At 42.4% G+C, this 13,931-nt stretch overlaps 1 protein-coding gene across 2 annotated transcripts in view; it reads right to left on the bottom strand.

Annotated features, from left to right (window-relative positions):
- Positions 1-13,931, bottom strand: part of LOC139562757 (talin-2) — a 132,008-nt gene that overhangs the window by 63,324 nt on the left and 54,753 nt on the right. For both annotated transcript variants that reach the window (XM_071380751.1, XM_071380750.1), the window contains exons 3-10: positions 6,557-6,724; positions 6,194-6,291; positions 5,539-5,668; positions 4,763-4,915; positions 3,691-3,833; positions 2,426-2,553; positions 1,968-2,031; positions 1,269-1,373 (exon numbers count right to left, since the gene is read on the bottom strand). In XM_071380751.1, the coding sequence (XP_071236852.1) occupies positions 1,269-1,373; positions 1,968-2,031; positions 2,426-2,553; positions 3,691-3,833; positions 4,763-4,915; positions 5,539-5,668; positions 6,194-6,291; positions 6,557-6,692 (957 nt within the window). In that variant the 5' untranslated portion in view covers positions 6,693-6,724. The remainder of the gene's footprint in view (positions 1-1,268; positions 1,374-1,967; positions 2,032-2,425; positions 2,554-3,690; positions 3,834-4,762; positions 4,916-5,538; positions 5,669-6,193; positions 6,292-6,556; positions 6,725-13,931) is intronic.

The raw sequence follows: 13,931 nt of genomic DNA, 5'->3' as shown, positions 1-13,931 counted from the left end.
CGTCCTTCTCCCTCTATCTCATGTGGCTTTTCTGACTGATCAGAGGGAGAGAGGAGAGATGATTGGGAGTGACACAGGGACAGAGGTGAAGAGTGTTTAAGAGTTGCTCAACACTGCCTTGCTGGTGGAGTGGGTCTCTATGGGCTCTGGAGGGGTGAGGGCCAGGGGGGGCAGGGGAACTGGAGGGGTCAGGACCGGGGGGCTGGGGTTAACAGGGTAACTGGAGGGTCAGGACCAGGGGGCTGGGGTTAACAGGGGAACTGGAGGGGTGATGGGCCAGGGAGACCAGGGGAGCTGGAGGGGTGAGGGCCAGGAGAGGCCCCTCATATCTCCCTGTGGAGTCTGCAGTAAAAGGACAGACCCTGCCTGGCAGAGGTGTAGCCAGAAGCCACTAGTTAACTCTCCAGGTGCTCGCTCTCTGTCTCCCTCCCTCGCGCTCTCTCCCTGCTCACAGGGAAGTAATCATTACACCACACTCCAGTGCACAGGCTGCAAGCACACAGTTGGTCACTTTCCAGGAACACAATGAAACTCACAGAGGTGATGATGATGGGAGTAAGTTAGTGTTCACTGCTTTGCTACAGTTCTACCACCTTAACCAGAGCCATTTAAATCCATCAACTACGACTCCTTTGTCTTGATATTACCTTCTCATATACCACTGTGGGATGTGTTTGAATCAAAAGGTTTATTGTTCATCACTTCTACGCATTGCTTGAACTCCTACTCGAACGTCTATATCCAGATATGAAGCATTTGTAAGAAATGTGTCTAACACTTTTGTTTAGCTCATATCTACATAAGATTAATGGGTGTGCCAAAACGTGCAATATTTCCTCAGTCTAATTCATTCAAATCATTACCACACTGCCTTGTGTTGCTCTGCCATATCTTAACTAGGAAAGTGTGACTCTGGAGTCAGAATAATGATGTCAGTTTTTCTAGCCTGGTACTAGATCTTATTTGTACAGTACTAGCCAACTCCTATGGTTGTTGCTGGCAAGACTGCACAAATAGATCTGGGACCAGGCTAGGAAACGTGTAGTTTTGTAGAAGCCAGATGAGCATATTTCAGTCATCTGGTTGGTCTTAAACCTAATGCTCAGGTGGGATTGGATTCTGTCCACTCCAAAGAGAAGACATTCCTCTGATATGAAAGAGTGCAACGAGGCCTTAGTGTTGCAACAACAAGCTACTGATATTCAGCTGTAACCCACTCATTTCTGCACCTGCTAGTGCTTCACACACAAACACACACACAATCTTACCTTCACCAGGAAGAAAGACACTCCGTATGTCCTTAGGGACCTGGCTAGCTTCACGTACTTTACTTTAGCTTCTATCTCTGTCATCTCACCACAGTTCTTGTGGTCCTGTGCGTTTGAAAATAGAATAGAATATATTAAAGCAGTAAGGCATGATGGGGTGCTCTGCGTTGTGTCGTGCATAAGAACAGCCCTTAGCCGTGGTATATTAGCCATATACCCAGAGGTGCCTTATTACCATTATAAACTGGCTACAAACATAAAGAACAGTAAAAATACATGTTGTCATACCTGCGGTATACGGTCTCATATACCATGGCTTTCAGCCAATCAGCATTCAGTGCTTGAACCACCAGGGTTATACTTTTATTTAGACTATCAGCAGTTGTATGGGACTAAGAAGTTGACAGAATAGGAACCAAAAGCTATAAATAATTAATTCAGATACAAGCAATTTAATTGAAGATAAAATGGCAATATTGAATTTTTTTATTTAACCTTTATTTAACTAGGCAAGTCAGTTAAGATCAAATTCTTATTTACAATGACGGCCTAGGAACAGTGGGTTAATTTCCTTGTTCAGGGGCAGAATGACAGATTCGATCTAGCAACCTTTTGGTTACTGTCCCAATGCTCTAACCACTAGGCTACCTGCCGCCCCAATATCTACTTCTATAAGATTTATAAACAAACTGGACCAACCTGAAAGATTTTCTTTTCATTCCCTCGCTGCTTGATATATTCTTTAGGTAGAAACTCCTTGAGGCTAAAATAGATTACAGGTAGGTTGAGAGCTCATACAGGTTGAGAGTTCATACATAAAACCATGAAAAGTCTGCTGGTTTAAAACAACAAAACCCCATTTAATATGGTGAGGATTTGTATTATGAAAACAAATAACAGATTTCTATCAGTACCCTGAAGTAATACATTCCTTCCAGCAATATGTCTTCATTGTACTGAATAGCATCACCTTCATGATAAAAATCATCATCACCATGTTCATCATCATCATCATCCTTCCCCTGATTCAGAGGGGTTGGGTTAAAGGCGGAAGACACATTTCAGTTGAATGCATTGTTGTACAACTAACTAGGTATCCCACTTTCCCTTCACCTTATGTAAAGTTAAAGTAGTCTTCAGAAGGAAGTGAAGCTTACTCTAGGAATCCAGGTTTGTGTTTGTGTTCTATGTGCGGTCCAAACTGGATCTGAGCCTGAATCCCTGCAAACTCACAGGCCTTGTCGAAGGACACAGGGTGAGAACTATTTAGGATGTCATCTCGTGCCTGGGAGAGAGATAAACACACACACATTTAATATAATCACCGTCATAAGAGACGCGCCACTCAAAGTTCTCCAAGGATGTTTTAATTCTGGAATGGTAAGAGATGAAGATGAAACCCAATATATCACTAGTAATATGGAGCGGCTGACTCCATTTTCTTTACATTCTTGACTGGGAAACAATTCACTTCCTGAAATGATGGAACTGACCCCAACCATGGTGACCTATCAAAACAAAGTACCTCTAATCACCTAGTACCTCTAATCACCTCATCTCAACCCTGATCCCTTAATGTTGTACAGCCCATCAGCCTGATCGAGACAACTCTCATACAGAGAATAATGAGCCCAGAACAGAGAGCCTGCTGAGTCTCATATACCTACTTATTGAACCAGATCCTTTATCTGGCTGAACCATCTCTCACAGCCATTTACACACACTACAACAACAGGTAATTACACACAGACAGCACAACATGACTAGCAATGGAAGTGGTGCTTTAGTCCTTTTGAGGAAGAGCAGAGGTCAGAGGAGGGGTGTGTTAAAGACTAGGCAGGACCCCTGGGACCATATGTCACACAGAAGAGGACACTGTCAGCAGACAAGGGAATAGGGTCCCAGTCCCACCATGACTTGACAATGACACAAATTCAATATGCCAGCTGCATATATCAAAATACAATACATCGCAAATGCACTGACTGAAATGATTTAGAGATGCAGGAAAATCTACATGCGTGCACACACACACCTTGAGGCAGTAATCATTGTGGTTGTGATAATGAGACACCAGAGTGTGAAGCACCAGCTCTGGCTGTGTGTGTTCAATTATTATTATAAAAGGCAAAAAAATGGAATAACAGATGTTCTCTATCCATCAACATTCATCCATTACAGCATGTTTCTGGTGAAGAGCTTAATTGCTGACTACTATGCAGGACAAGTACAACAGAGGAGAAGGCATGAGAGAGGAAAAAGGTAAGGAGAGGGGCGGGAGAGAGTGAGGGAGAGTGAAAGAGTTATTGAGGAGGGAAGGATGAAAAGAGAGAGAGTAAGAAAGAGTAGGAGAGAGGGAAGAGGAAAGGACAGAGACGTGTTAAAAGCAGTAGGAGAGGAGAGACCGCGGTGAGGGTCAGACCTGGACGTAGAGCAGGTTGAGCTGGACCGGGTCTCGTGAGTCCACGTTCTGGTCTGAGTAGAAGAACTTCCTCCTGAGCAGAAGAGTTTCGGTCTCCTCCACCCCCTGCTCATGGAACGTTCTGCTGTGGTCAAGCCAGTTCACTGAACACACACACACATTGATATTAACTCGTAAATGCACAGATTCTGACCTTCTCAATAAACTTAAAAATCTAACCATAATTCTCTCCATTATAGTCAACCCATGTGTTGACTCAATATTTTGTAAAACCAAAATCCATGTTGGCGTCAGTGTTCCTCTGAAGGGGGGTAGTGATAATGTCAATAGTGGTGTAAAGCTGCCCATCAGCTTGATGGATGTGCCAATATCTAGAGGCTGGAGAGGAGCTGCCCTGTCCATGGCATGTATGACTGAACACTTCACATCAGGCCAAGACAGACATCCATTGCCTACAGCACATGAGAAATGGACACTACCGCCCAGGAAAAAAGGAGGAAAATACAATTTGATGTGCGATAACAGTATCAAACTCAAATCACTATTAAAATAATACCTTAACCAAAAATGTCTGTCAAATCAATAACCGGGAAATAATGTTGCTTCTGTCCAAACTCTTATGAAACACGCAGATGTATCAAAATCTATTTTCAGAACAGACAGAGCAATACCTTCAAGGATAGAAGATGCAAGTTAGTTAACTAAATAATCCTGTTACTGCTAACTTTATTCAAAACATATTTGGCTCAAATGATCAACTTGGTTGAATTATTTAAAAAATGACCATAAGGGAAATTAAATTGGCTTCAGCATCGACATGTTCCCAGAACTAGTGGCAATTTGTAGAGATGGCAGGTAGCCTCGTGGTTAAGAGAGTTGGCCAGTAACCGAAAGTTCACTGGTTCGAATCCCCAAGCTGACAAGGTGAACATTCTGTTGATGTGCCCTTGCGCAAGGCACTTAACACCCAATTGCTCTGGATAAGAGCGTCTGCTAAAGATGTTTAGCCTCAACTGAGGCCCTATGGTTCACTAGGAGTTCAAAATAATAAGTCAAGTTGGCCTAAACTCACAGTCGTCGTCTGTGTGAAGCTTAGCTTTGAGTTTCTCCATCTTCCTCTCGTCTCGGAGCAGGGTCCTGTCTTTCTTCAGGGTGCCCAGCCCATCCTCCTTCTTCTCCTCCATTACCTCCTGGATCAGAGAGTACTCCTCGTAGTTGGTGATTCCTGAAATCACAGGGAAACGCTTTCAGACACAACCTCAAACCACTGGCTCTCCTTTGACAGGTGTTAAAACAAATCATGTAATCCAGGTGTCACGCCCTGACCTTAGTTATCTTTGTTTTCTTTATTATTTTGGTTAGGTCAGGGTGTGACGAGGGTCGTATGTGTGTTTTTGTCTTGTCTAGGGTTTTTTGTATGTCTAGGTGTGTGTGTCTAGTCTAGACATATGTAGGTCTATGGTGGCCTAGATTGGTTCCCAATCAGAGGCAGCTGTTTATCGTTGTCTCCGATTGGGGATCCTATTTAGGTCGCCATTTTCCAGTTTGGTTTGTGGGTTATTGTCTATGTGAAGTTGCATGTCTGCACTCATTGTTTATAGCGTTCACGTTCATTTTGTTAGTTTGTTTAGTGTTCTTCATGTTTATTCGTCTTACATTAAAAGTATGTATTCACATCACGCTGCGCTTTGGTCTCCTCACTACGACGTTCGTGACACAATGTTACATGTTAAGGGGAATTAATTGTGGTACAAAAGGAAGCAGACTTACATTCTACTGCATATCATCACTTTGAGACAACCTCAACTCACTAGCTTTCCCATGAGAGGTGTTTTTACAAATAATAACCTATTCTACTGCATATCGTCACTAGCAGCTCTCCCACTGTTTTGGAGTCGTCCACCATGATGGTTTTCACAGCTCCATCCAGCATCTTGATCTTCAATGGCCTCTGTTTCTTCTTATAATCAAGGATATCCTGAGAAGGAGGGAGGGAAAAAGATAAACTGTGAATGTGGCGAAAAGTAGAGCGAGTGATCAAACATTTAGCCAGTCGAAGGAGAGAAGGATGAATGGAGGGCAGAAAATCTAATTTAACGGTTGCCTATTCCATCCCCACAACTCTCTCATTTCTCACACACAGCAATATGAAAAAGATTTTCCTCTGAACTACATACTCTGTCATTCCAACAGGCCTGGTACTTCACCCTGCATTAAACACACAGCACTTGTCTAGAGAGGAAATACCAATGGAAAACACATCCTATGAACACGTTTGGTGTGTGTGATCTTTGAGGACCGACTTCAATCAAGAATAGTGTCAGTGTGTGTGTGTGTGTGTGTGTGTGTGTGTGTGTTACAGTATGTGATTCTCATACTTTAAATACTTTCTCCATGGCAACAACTACAAAGAACCCTCGCTACAGTAGAGAACCCTCGCTACAGTATAGGACTGGTCAGATTACTAAGGGTTACTGTAGGTATGCTTTAGGTAGGTTTTTACCCCATTCCGCAGCATGTAATAATCCAGAGTTCTTCCTGACTCCAGCCAGATTCCTTTCCTGGGGTCCTCATCAGAAAGGAACAGGCCGTAGTCTGAGGCTGGAAGACAATAGGAATAGAAGTTACCATTAGCAATAGGATGAATGATGCATTTCTAAGCCCTTGTTTCTAGTGTTGAGAGGCAGGTACCATTCTAATTCTTCCAAAGTGCATCCTCCCTTCCTTGAAGTAATCAGTGCTAAGACATGACTGGACAGATGAAAGCCACGTGGTGCCCTTGCTTTCACCTGTTAAGGAAGGATGCTCTATTAAGGAATTTGAACGTGGCCTCAGTCGCTTGTATGTCTGTGTCTTGTGACTGTACCTTGTCCAGTCTGGGCTTCGGGAACCCTCTCTCTGATGATTCTGCAGGCGTCGTAGACGGCCGTGGACGGCTCAAACTGCATGGTCTTCACCAGGTTGCACTGGCGGACACAGATCTTCAGGGACAGGGCCACCATCTTGGCGGGCGGTGTGGGGGGTACGTCTACACCTGCGGAGAATGGAGGGTGAGATCAGTATAAGATGTGGATGAGAACAAAGGAAATACAACTACTTAGTTATTTTCCATGAAGCCAAGACACAGACGTGACCATACCGCACTGCATTAGTAATATTTCACAGAATTCATTCTTGTGAGTTAGAGCCGATGACAAATTCACAAGTTTTCAAATACAGTCCATCTGTTGTCTGGGGGAAAACGAAGGGGGTCAAAACTGAAGTCATGTCTGTATCTGGATTTAAACAATGTGAGAAGAACACTGCCATCTGTCTGTCTCACTGAGCGGGCAGACTGGGCAGCCACTCAGACAACCTGAAACTCAATTTATCTGTAACCCAGACAGACAGAAATAAGCCATGTGCCACTCGGAGACGACTGAGAGAACATATCCTGCATATTACTCTGACAAGGAGAAATAACTGCACCTGGTTGATACACACTCAGAGGGTTCAAGTCTAATCAGTCTATATACCTAGACATATACCTACAACCATTTCACTACACCTGCAATCACATCTGCTAAAATAATGTATGTGACAAATCAAATTTGATTTGACAGCGTAAGGGGGGGATTTCCTACCTAATATACAACCTGCCGGACTGACCAGAACAACCTGCTCAAGTTAGGAAATCACTCTCCAACAATCTATAGGACTAGGGCTGTTACGGTGTCCATATTACCGCCACACCGGTGGTCACGAGTCATGAAGGAAGTAAAATTGCACATGACCGTTTAGTTACGGTAATTAGGCTTCTCCAAGCTCTGATGCTGCGGATGGTCATTAATAGCCTACCTAACTTGCTAACTGCCTGGTACTCTGCACTCTACTGTCCTTCTAATCACTCTGACAATGCAAATGTGATCGAAAATCAAATCAAACACTTCATGAGCTCATGTTGCACAACATATATTATTTAGTATATCTAAAGACAAGAATAAATCAAGAATAGTCTGATGGATGACAACATTAGCTTGTGAATTATATATTATCATTTGTGAATGATGCCCAGCATAAGGCAAGAAACAATGCATTGTTTTGGCTACTTTAAAAAAAAATCATAGTGGCACACTTCATTTAGCCTAGCCCATAGGACTATATGTTTTGATAAGGTTTGTATTACAACTAAAGTGGATAAATAACTTCTTAAAATTAAGCACATTAAACCGCTTTACAAGGGGCGTAGAGCCTAACTCGCAAATAAAACAATAAAAATCTAATTTTATTTGTCACACACATGGTCAGCAGATGTTAATGTGAGTGTAGCGAAATGCTTGTGCTTCTAGTTCCGACAGTGCAGTAATATCTAACAAGTTCTCTAATAAATTCACAACAACTACCTTATACACACAAGTGTAAAGAGATGGAATAAGAATATGTACATATAAATATATGGATGAGCGATGGCCGTGCGGCATAGAGATGCAATAGACGGTATGAAATACAGTATATACATATGAGATGAGTAATGTAGGGCATGTAAACATTATATAAAGTGGCATTATTTAAAGTGACTAGTGATACCTTTATTAAATCCATTTATTAAAGTGGCCAGTGACTTGTGTCTGTATGTTGGCAGCAGCCTCTATGTTAGTGATGGCTGTTTAACAGTCTGATGGCCTTTAGATAGAAGCTGGTGATTTAATTTATTTATATATATATATATATATATATATATATAGCTATACAACCACTAGCATCAACAAAAACTTTTACGCAATGAGGCTGTTTTACATAAGCGTGAATGTTCCATTAGCGGGAAAACACCATTATCAAAAGTGACCGCAAATGCGATTATGCATGTAATGCTTGTTATTAAAAAGGTGCATTTTTATATATAAAAGCAATAATCAGCGAGTGAGTCAAGTTTGGGGATGATAATTTTCACAATAAAAATGCACCTTTTTAATAACAAGCAGTACATGCATAATCGCATTTGCGGTCACTTTTGATAATGGTGTTTTCCCGCTAATGGAACATTCACGCTTACGTAAAACAGCCTCATTGCGTAAAAGTTTTTGTTGATGCTAGTGGCTGTATTCATTTGATATCTAATCGCATCCCACAACTGTCCCAGAGTATGTTTGGAATATTTATTTCCTCACACAGAATAGGTCAACTTTTGTACTATGGGGGATAGTAGATTGACATAGGCTAGTGCTTTTACTGTTCGTTTAGCCTACTCATCTTGTTGGCTGACGAAAAGTAAATGTGGACAGTTCTTCCAATATCTTCAATATGCACCTCGGCATGTGTCTGTCTTCATTTGTAGCCTGTGAGAAGACCCAATCACATGATGCATAGCCATTTGAGTGAGAGGTGCTTTGGAGGATGCAGCACTCAGGGAGAAGGGAATTATCATTATTTTATTCAGCACAAGGGCACTGGCCGCTAAAGGCACAGATTATTTTAGGGGGCATTACGGCCACACAAAGGGGATGATGCCGGGAAATTCGAGGCATTATCAACTGCTTGTCCAATTGTGAATGAGAGACTGATGAAGTGTGTGGTTTTATTAGACTTTTTATAGACGTTACAAAGTTCTGCATCAGATGCTTGTATTGAAGCCAAGTGACGCTAAATTTGTTTATGTTAATTAATGGTCAATTACCGTGAGACCGGTAGTTATTTGCTTGACAATCACCGGCTGATTACATTTTGTGACCGCCACAGCCCTATATAGGACTATCTAACTGCCTTTACCAATACTGAAACATGCATGAGAGCACCAGCTGTTCCGGAAGACTGTGAGATCACGCTCTCCGCAGCCGATGTGAGTGAGACCTTTAAACAGGTCAAGATTCACAAGGCCACAGGGCCAGACGGATTACCAGGACGTGTACTGCAAGCATGCGCTGACCAACTGGCAAGTGTCTTCACTGACATTTTCAACCTCTCCCTGTCCGAGTCTGTAATAACAAAATGTTTTAAGCAGACCACCAGTGCCTGTGCCCAAGAACACTAAGGTAACCTGCCTAAATGACTACTGACCCGTAGCACTCACGTCTGTAGCCATGAAGTGCTTTGAAAGGCTGGTCATGGCTCACATCAACACCATTATCCCAGAAACCCTAGACCCACTCCAATTTGCATAAAGCACCAACAGATCCATATATGATGCAATCTCTATTGCACTCCATACTGCCCTTTCCCACCCGGACAAAAGGAACACCTATGTGAGAATGCTATTCATTGACCACAGCTCGGCGTTCAACACCATAATGCCCTCAAAGCTCATCAATAAGCTAAAGACCCTGGGACTAAACACCTCCCTGTAACGCTCGTCTTCTTCCTCTTCTGAGGAGGAATAGTAGGAAGGATCGGAGGACCAATGTGCAGCGTGGTGAGAATTAATTTTAATAAGAATACTTAAACAACGAACAAAACAATAAAGTGAACGAACGAACGAAAACGTAACAGTCCCGTATAGTGAACACGAACACAGGAACAATCACCCACAACACGCAAAGACAAAACAGGCTACCTAAATATGGCTCCCAATCAGAGACAACGACTAACACCTGCCTCTGATTGAGAACCATATCAGGCCAAACACATAGAAACAGACAAACTAGACATACAACATAGAATGCCCACTCATATCACACCCTGACCAAACAAAACATTGAAACATACAACGCAAACTATGGTCAGGGCGTGACACTCCCTCTGCAACTGGATCCTGTACTTCCTGACGGGCCGCCCCCAGATGGTAAGGGTAGGTAACAACACATCCGCCACGTTGATCCTCAACACAAGGGCCCCTCGGCGGTGCGTGCTCAGTCCCCTCCTGTACTCCCTGTTCACTCATGACTGCACGGCCAGGCACAACTCCAACACCATCATTAAATTTGCTGATGACACAACAGTGGTAGGCCTGATCACCAACAATAAGACAGCCTATAGGGAGGAGGTCAGAGACCTGGCCGTGTGTTGCCAGGAAAACAACCTCTCCCTTAACGTGATCAAGACAAAGGAGATGATTGTGGACTACAAGAAAAAGAGGACTGAGCATGCCCCCCATTCTCATCGATGGGGCTGCAGTGGAACAGGTTGGCCCCAGTGATGTATTGGGCCGTTTGCACTACCCTCTGTAGTGCCTCGCAGTCGGAGGCCGAGCAGTTGCCATACCAGGCAGTGATGCATCCAGTCAGGATGCTCTCGATGGTGCAGCTGTAGAACCTTTTGAGAGCATCCTGACTGGATGCATCACTGCCTTTCAAGTTTTCATAACACATCGGTAATCGGTATTTTTGGACACTCCACGAGGAGACAGCGTGGCAGGCTGACTACCTGTTATGTGAGTGCAGCAAGGAGCCAAGGTAAGGTGCTAGCTAGCATTAAACTTATCTTATAAAAAACAACCAATCTTAACATAATCACTAATTAACTACACATGGTTGATGATATTACTAGTTTATCTAGCTTGTCCTGCGTTGCATATAATCGATGCGGTGCCTGTTAGTCATTGAATCACAGCCTACTTCGCCAAACGGGTGATTTAACAAGCGCATTCGCGAAAAAAAGCACTGTCGTTGCACCAATGTGCACCTAACCATAAACATCGATGCCTTTCTTAAAATCAATACACAAGTATACATTTTTAAACCTGCATACTTAGTTAATATTGCCTGCTATCATGAATTTCTTTTAACTAGGGAAATTGTGTCACTTTTCTTGCGTTCTGTGCAAGCAGAGTCAGGGTACATGCAGCAGTTTGGGCCGCCTGGCTCGTTGCGAACTGTGTGAAGACCATTTCTTCCTAACAAACACCGTAATTAATTTGCCAGAATTTTACATAATTATGACATAACATTGAAGGTTGTGCAAAGTAACAGCAATATATAGACTTATGGATGCCACCCGTTAGATAAAATACGGAACGGTTCCGTATTTCACTGAAAGAATAAACGTTTTGTTTTAGAAATGATAGTTTCCGGATTTGACCATATTAATGACCTAAGGCTCGTATTTCTGTGTGTTACTACATTATAATTAAGTCTATGATTTGATAGAGCAGTCTGAGCAGTGGTAGGCTTGTAAGCATTTATTCAAACAGCACTTTCGTGCATTTGCCAGCAGCTCTTCGCTGTGCTTCAAGCATTGCGCTGTTAATGACTTCAAGCCTATCAACTCCCGAGATTAGGCTGGCAATACTAAAGTATCTATTAGAATATCCAATAGTCAAAGGTATATGAAATACAAATCATATAGAGAGAAATAGTCCTATAATAACTACAACCTAAAACTTCTTACCTGGGAATATTGAAGACTCATGTTAAAAGGAACCACCAGCTTTCATATGTTCTCATGTTCTGAGCAAGGAACTTAAACGTTAGCTTTTTTACATTGCACATATTGCACTTTTACTTTCTTCTCCAACACTTTGTTTTTGCATTATTTAAACCAAATTGAACATGTTTAATTATTTATTTGAGACTAAATTGATTTTATTGATGTATTATAATAAGTTAAAATAAGTGTTCATTCAGTATTGTTGTAATTGTCATTATTACACACACACATATATATAAAAAGATATCGGCTTTTTTTGGTCCTCCAATAAATCGGTATCGGTGTTGAAAAATCATAAATCGGTCGACCTCTACACTATATAGCCTCGTTATTGTTATTTTATTGTTGCTCTTAAATTTTTTACTTTATTTTATTTTGTAAATATTTTTCCTAAAACTGCATTGTTGGTTAAGGGCTTGTAAGTAAATATTTCACAGTAAAGTCATGTGACAAATACAATTTGATTGAAGTTTAGTGGATCTTACAGGTCAGGTCCGGCTGTTAAAACACTTCCTAGCCTTGAAAACCATTTGGCTCTTTTCTTCACTATCAATAAAGTGAAACATCTCTCTCTTTATTAGGCTGCCAGAGGGAGGCTTAAAAAATGCAATGGCTGGCATCAAACGGGAGAACTGACAATTAATGTTCTTAGTAACAACCAAACCATCACTCATCATTTACACAAGTAGGTCTTGATTATTGCAATAATAAATACAAATATTTGTCATAAGAATACGGTTGGCATGAGATGACTGCGGCAGGCTAACGAGAGGATGCCCTGCTATCAAACATGGATTACCACACCAGCCTGCCATCCTTCCTATTCTCTCCCTCAGACGAGGAAGGATTTGCTGAGATCTAGTCGGGTTTTGAAACACCTTCCAGTACACTGAAAAGCAAACCCACTGTGGGAGAAAGGGATATAGAAACCACAATGTACAGTGAAATGACAAGGAGAATATTGGCATAGCTTTTCATGATAATGTTCAGATTATTAGGTTTACAGTAGGCAAGTAAATGGGGTGGTGTTTATGGTCATTTGTGAGCAGGCTAAGCCCTTGGCTTCCAGATGACCCCATATCCATGTCTGACTCCCTGCTACTGTGTGACATCACCTCTATAGCCACCTGTCATTTGTCCTGTCCTCCAGACCACATCCATTCAATTAACACCTGGGTGGCTGCAGCCCGTATTGACAAGGCAGGCAGGCAGAGACGGGTACAAAGGCAAACACCTCTGCCTGTTCCGCAGTACCAAGGTCATCTCCAGCCAAGCGGTCTGACAGAGAGAGGAGAAAGACCCTCTTGTACGCACACAGCCTCACACCTGATTCACGTTTATCATACATCTCAATGTCTAATAAAGGAGAGCAGAATAGTATCTGAAAGCAGAATAGTATCTGAAAGCAGAATAGTATCTGAAGCGTACTTCAGGTCAACAACAACACATTGTAAGGAAAACAACCCAAGGTGAAATCTGAACCACTTCCTTTAGCAGGAGTGAGAGAGGGATGGACAGAGGAGAGGGATGGACATAAGAGAGAGGGGGATGGACATAGGAGAGAGAGGGATGGACAGAGGAGAGAGAGGGATGGACAGAGGAGAGAGAGGGATGGACATAGGGATGGACAGAGAAGAGGGATGGACAGAGAAAGAGAAAAGGGTTAGAGCATGGAAAGAGGGAGAGAGTGAGAGAAAGAGGGAGAGAGAGAGAGAGAAATAGGGAGATAAAGGAGGAGCGTACATAGAGAGAGACCATGTGATTCAATAGATCAATGAATGAGCCTGGTCCTGCTGGGAATCCCCAGGCCTGGTTACTGTAACATGGTCTCCAATCCAATAGGAGACTACAATACTGGAGGGCCACTGGGATGGACATTCAATACACGGACAGAACACATCAAT

This window comes from Salvelinus alpinus, chromosome 33 (assembly GCF_045679555.1).
Source record: "Salvelinus alpinus chromosome 33, SLU_Salpinus.1, whole genome shotgun sequence".
Classification (NCBI taxonomy): domain Eukaryota; kingdom Metazoa; phylum Chordata; class Actinopteri; order Salmoniformes; family Salmonidae; genus Salvelinus; species Salvelinus alpinus.
The sequence above is the reverse complement of the archived record's forward strand: the minus strand, read 5'-3'. Positions and strand labels throughout refer to the sequence as shown.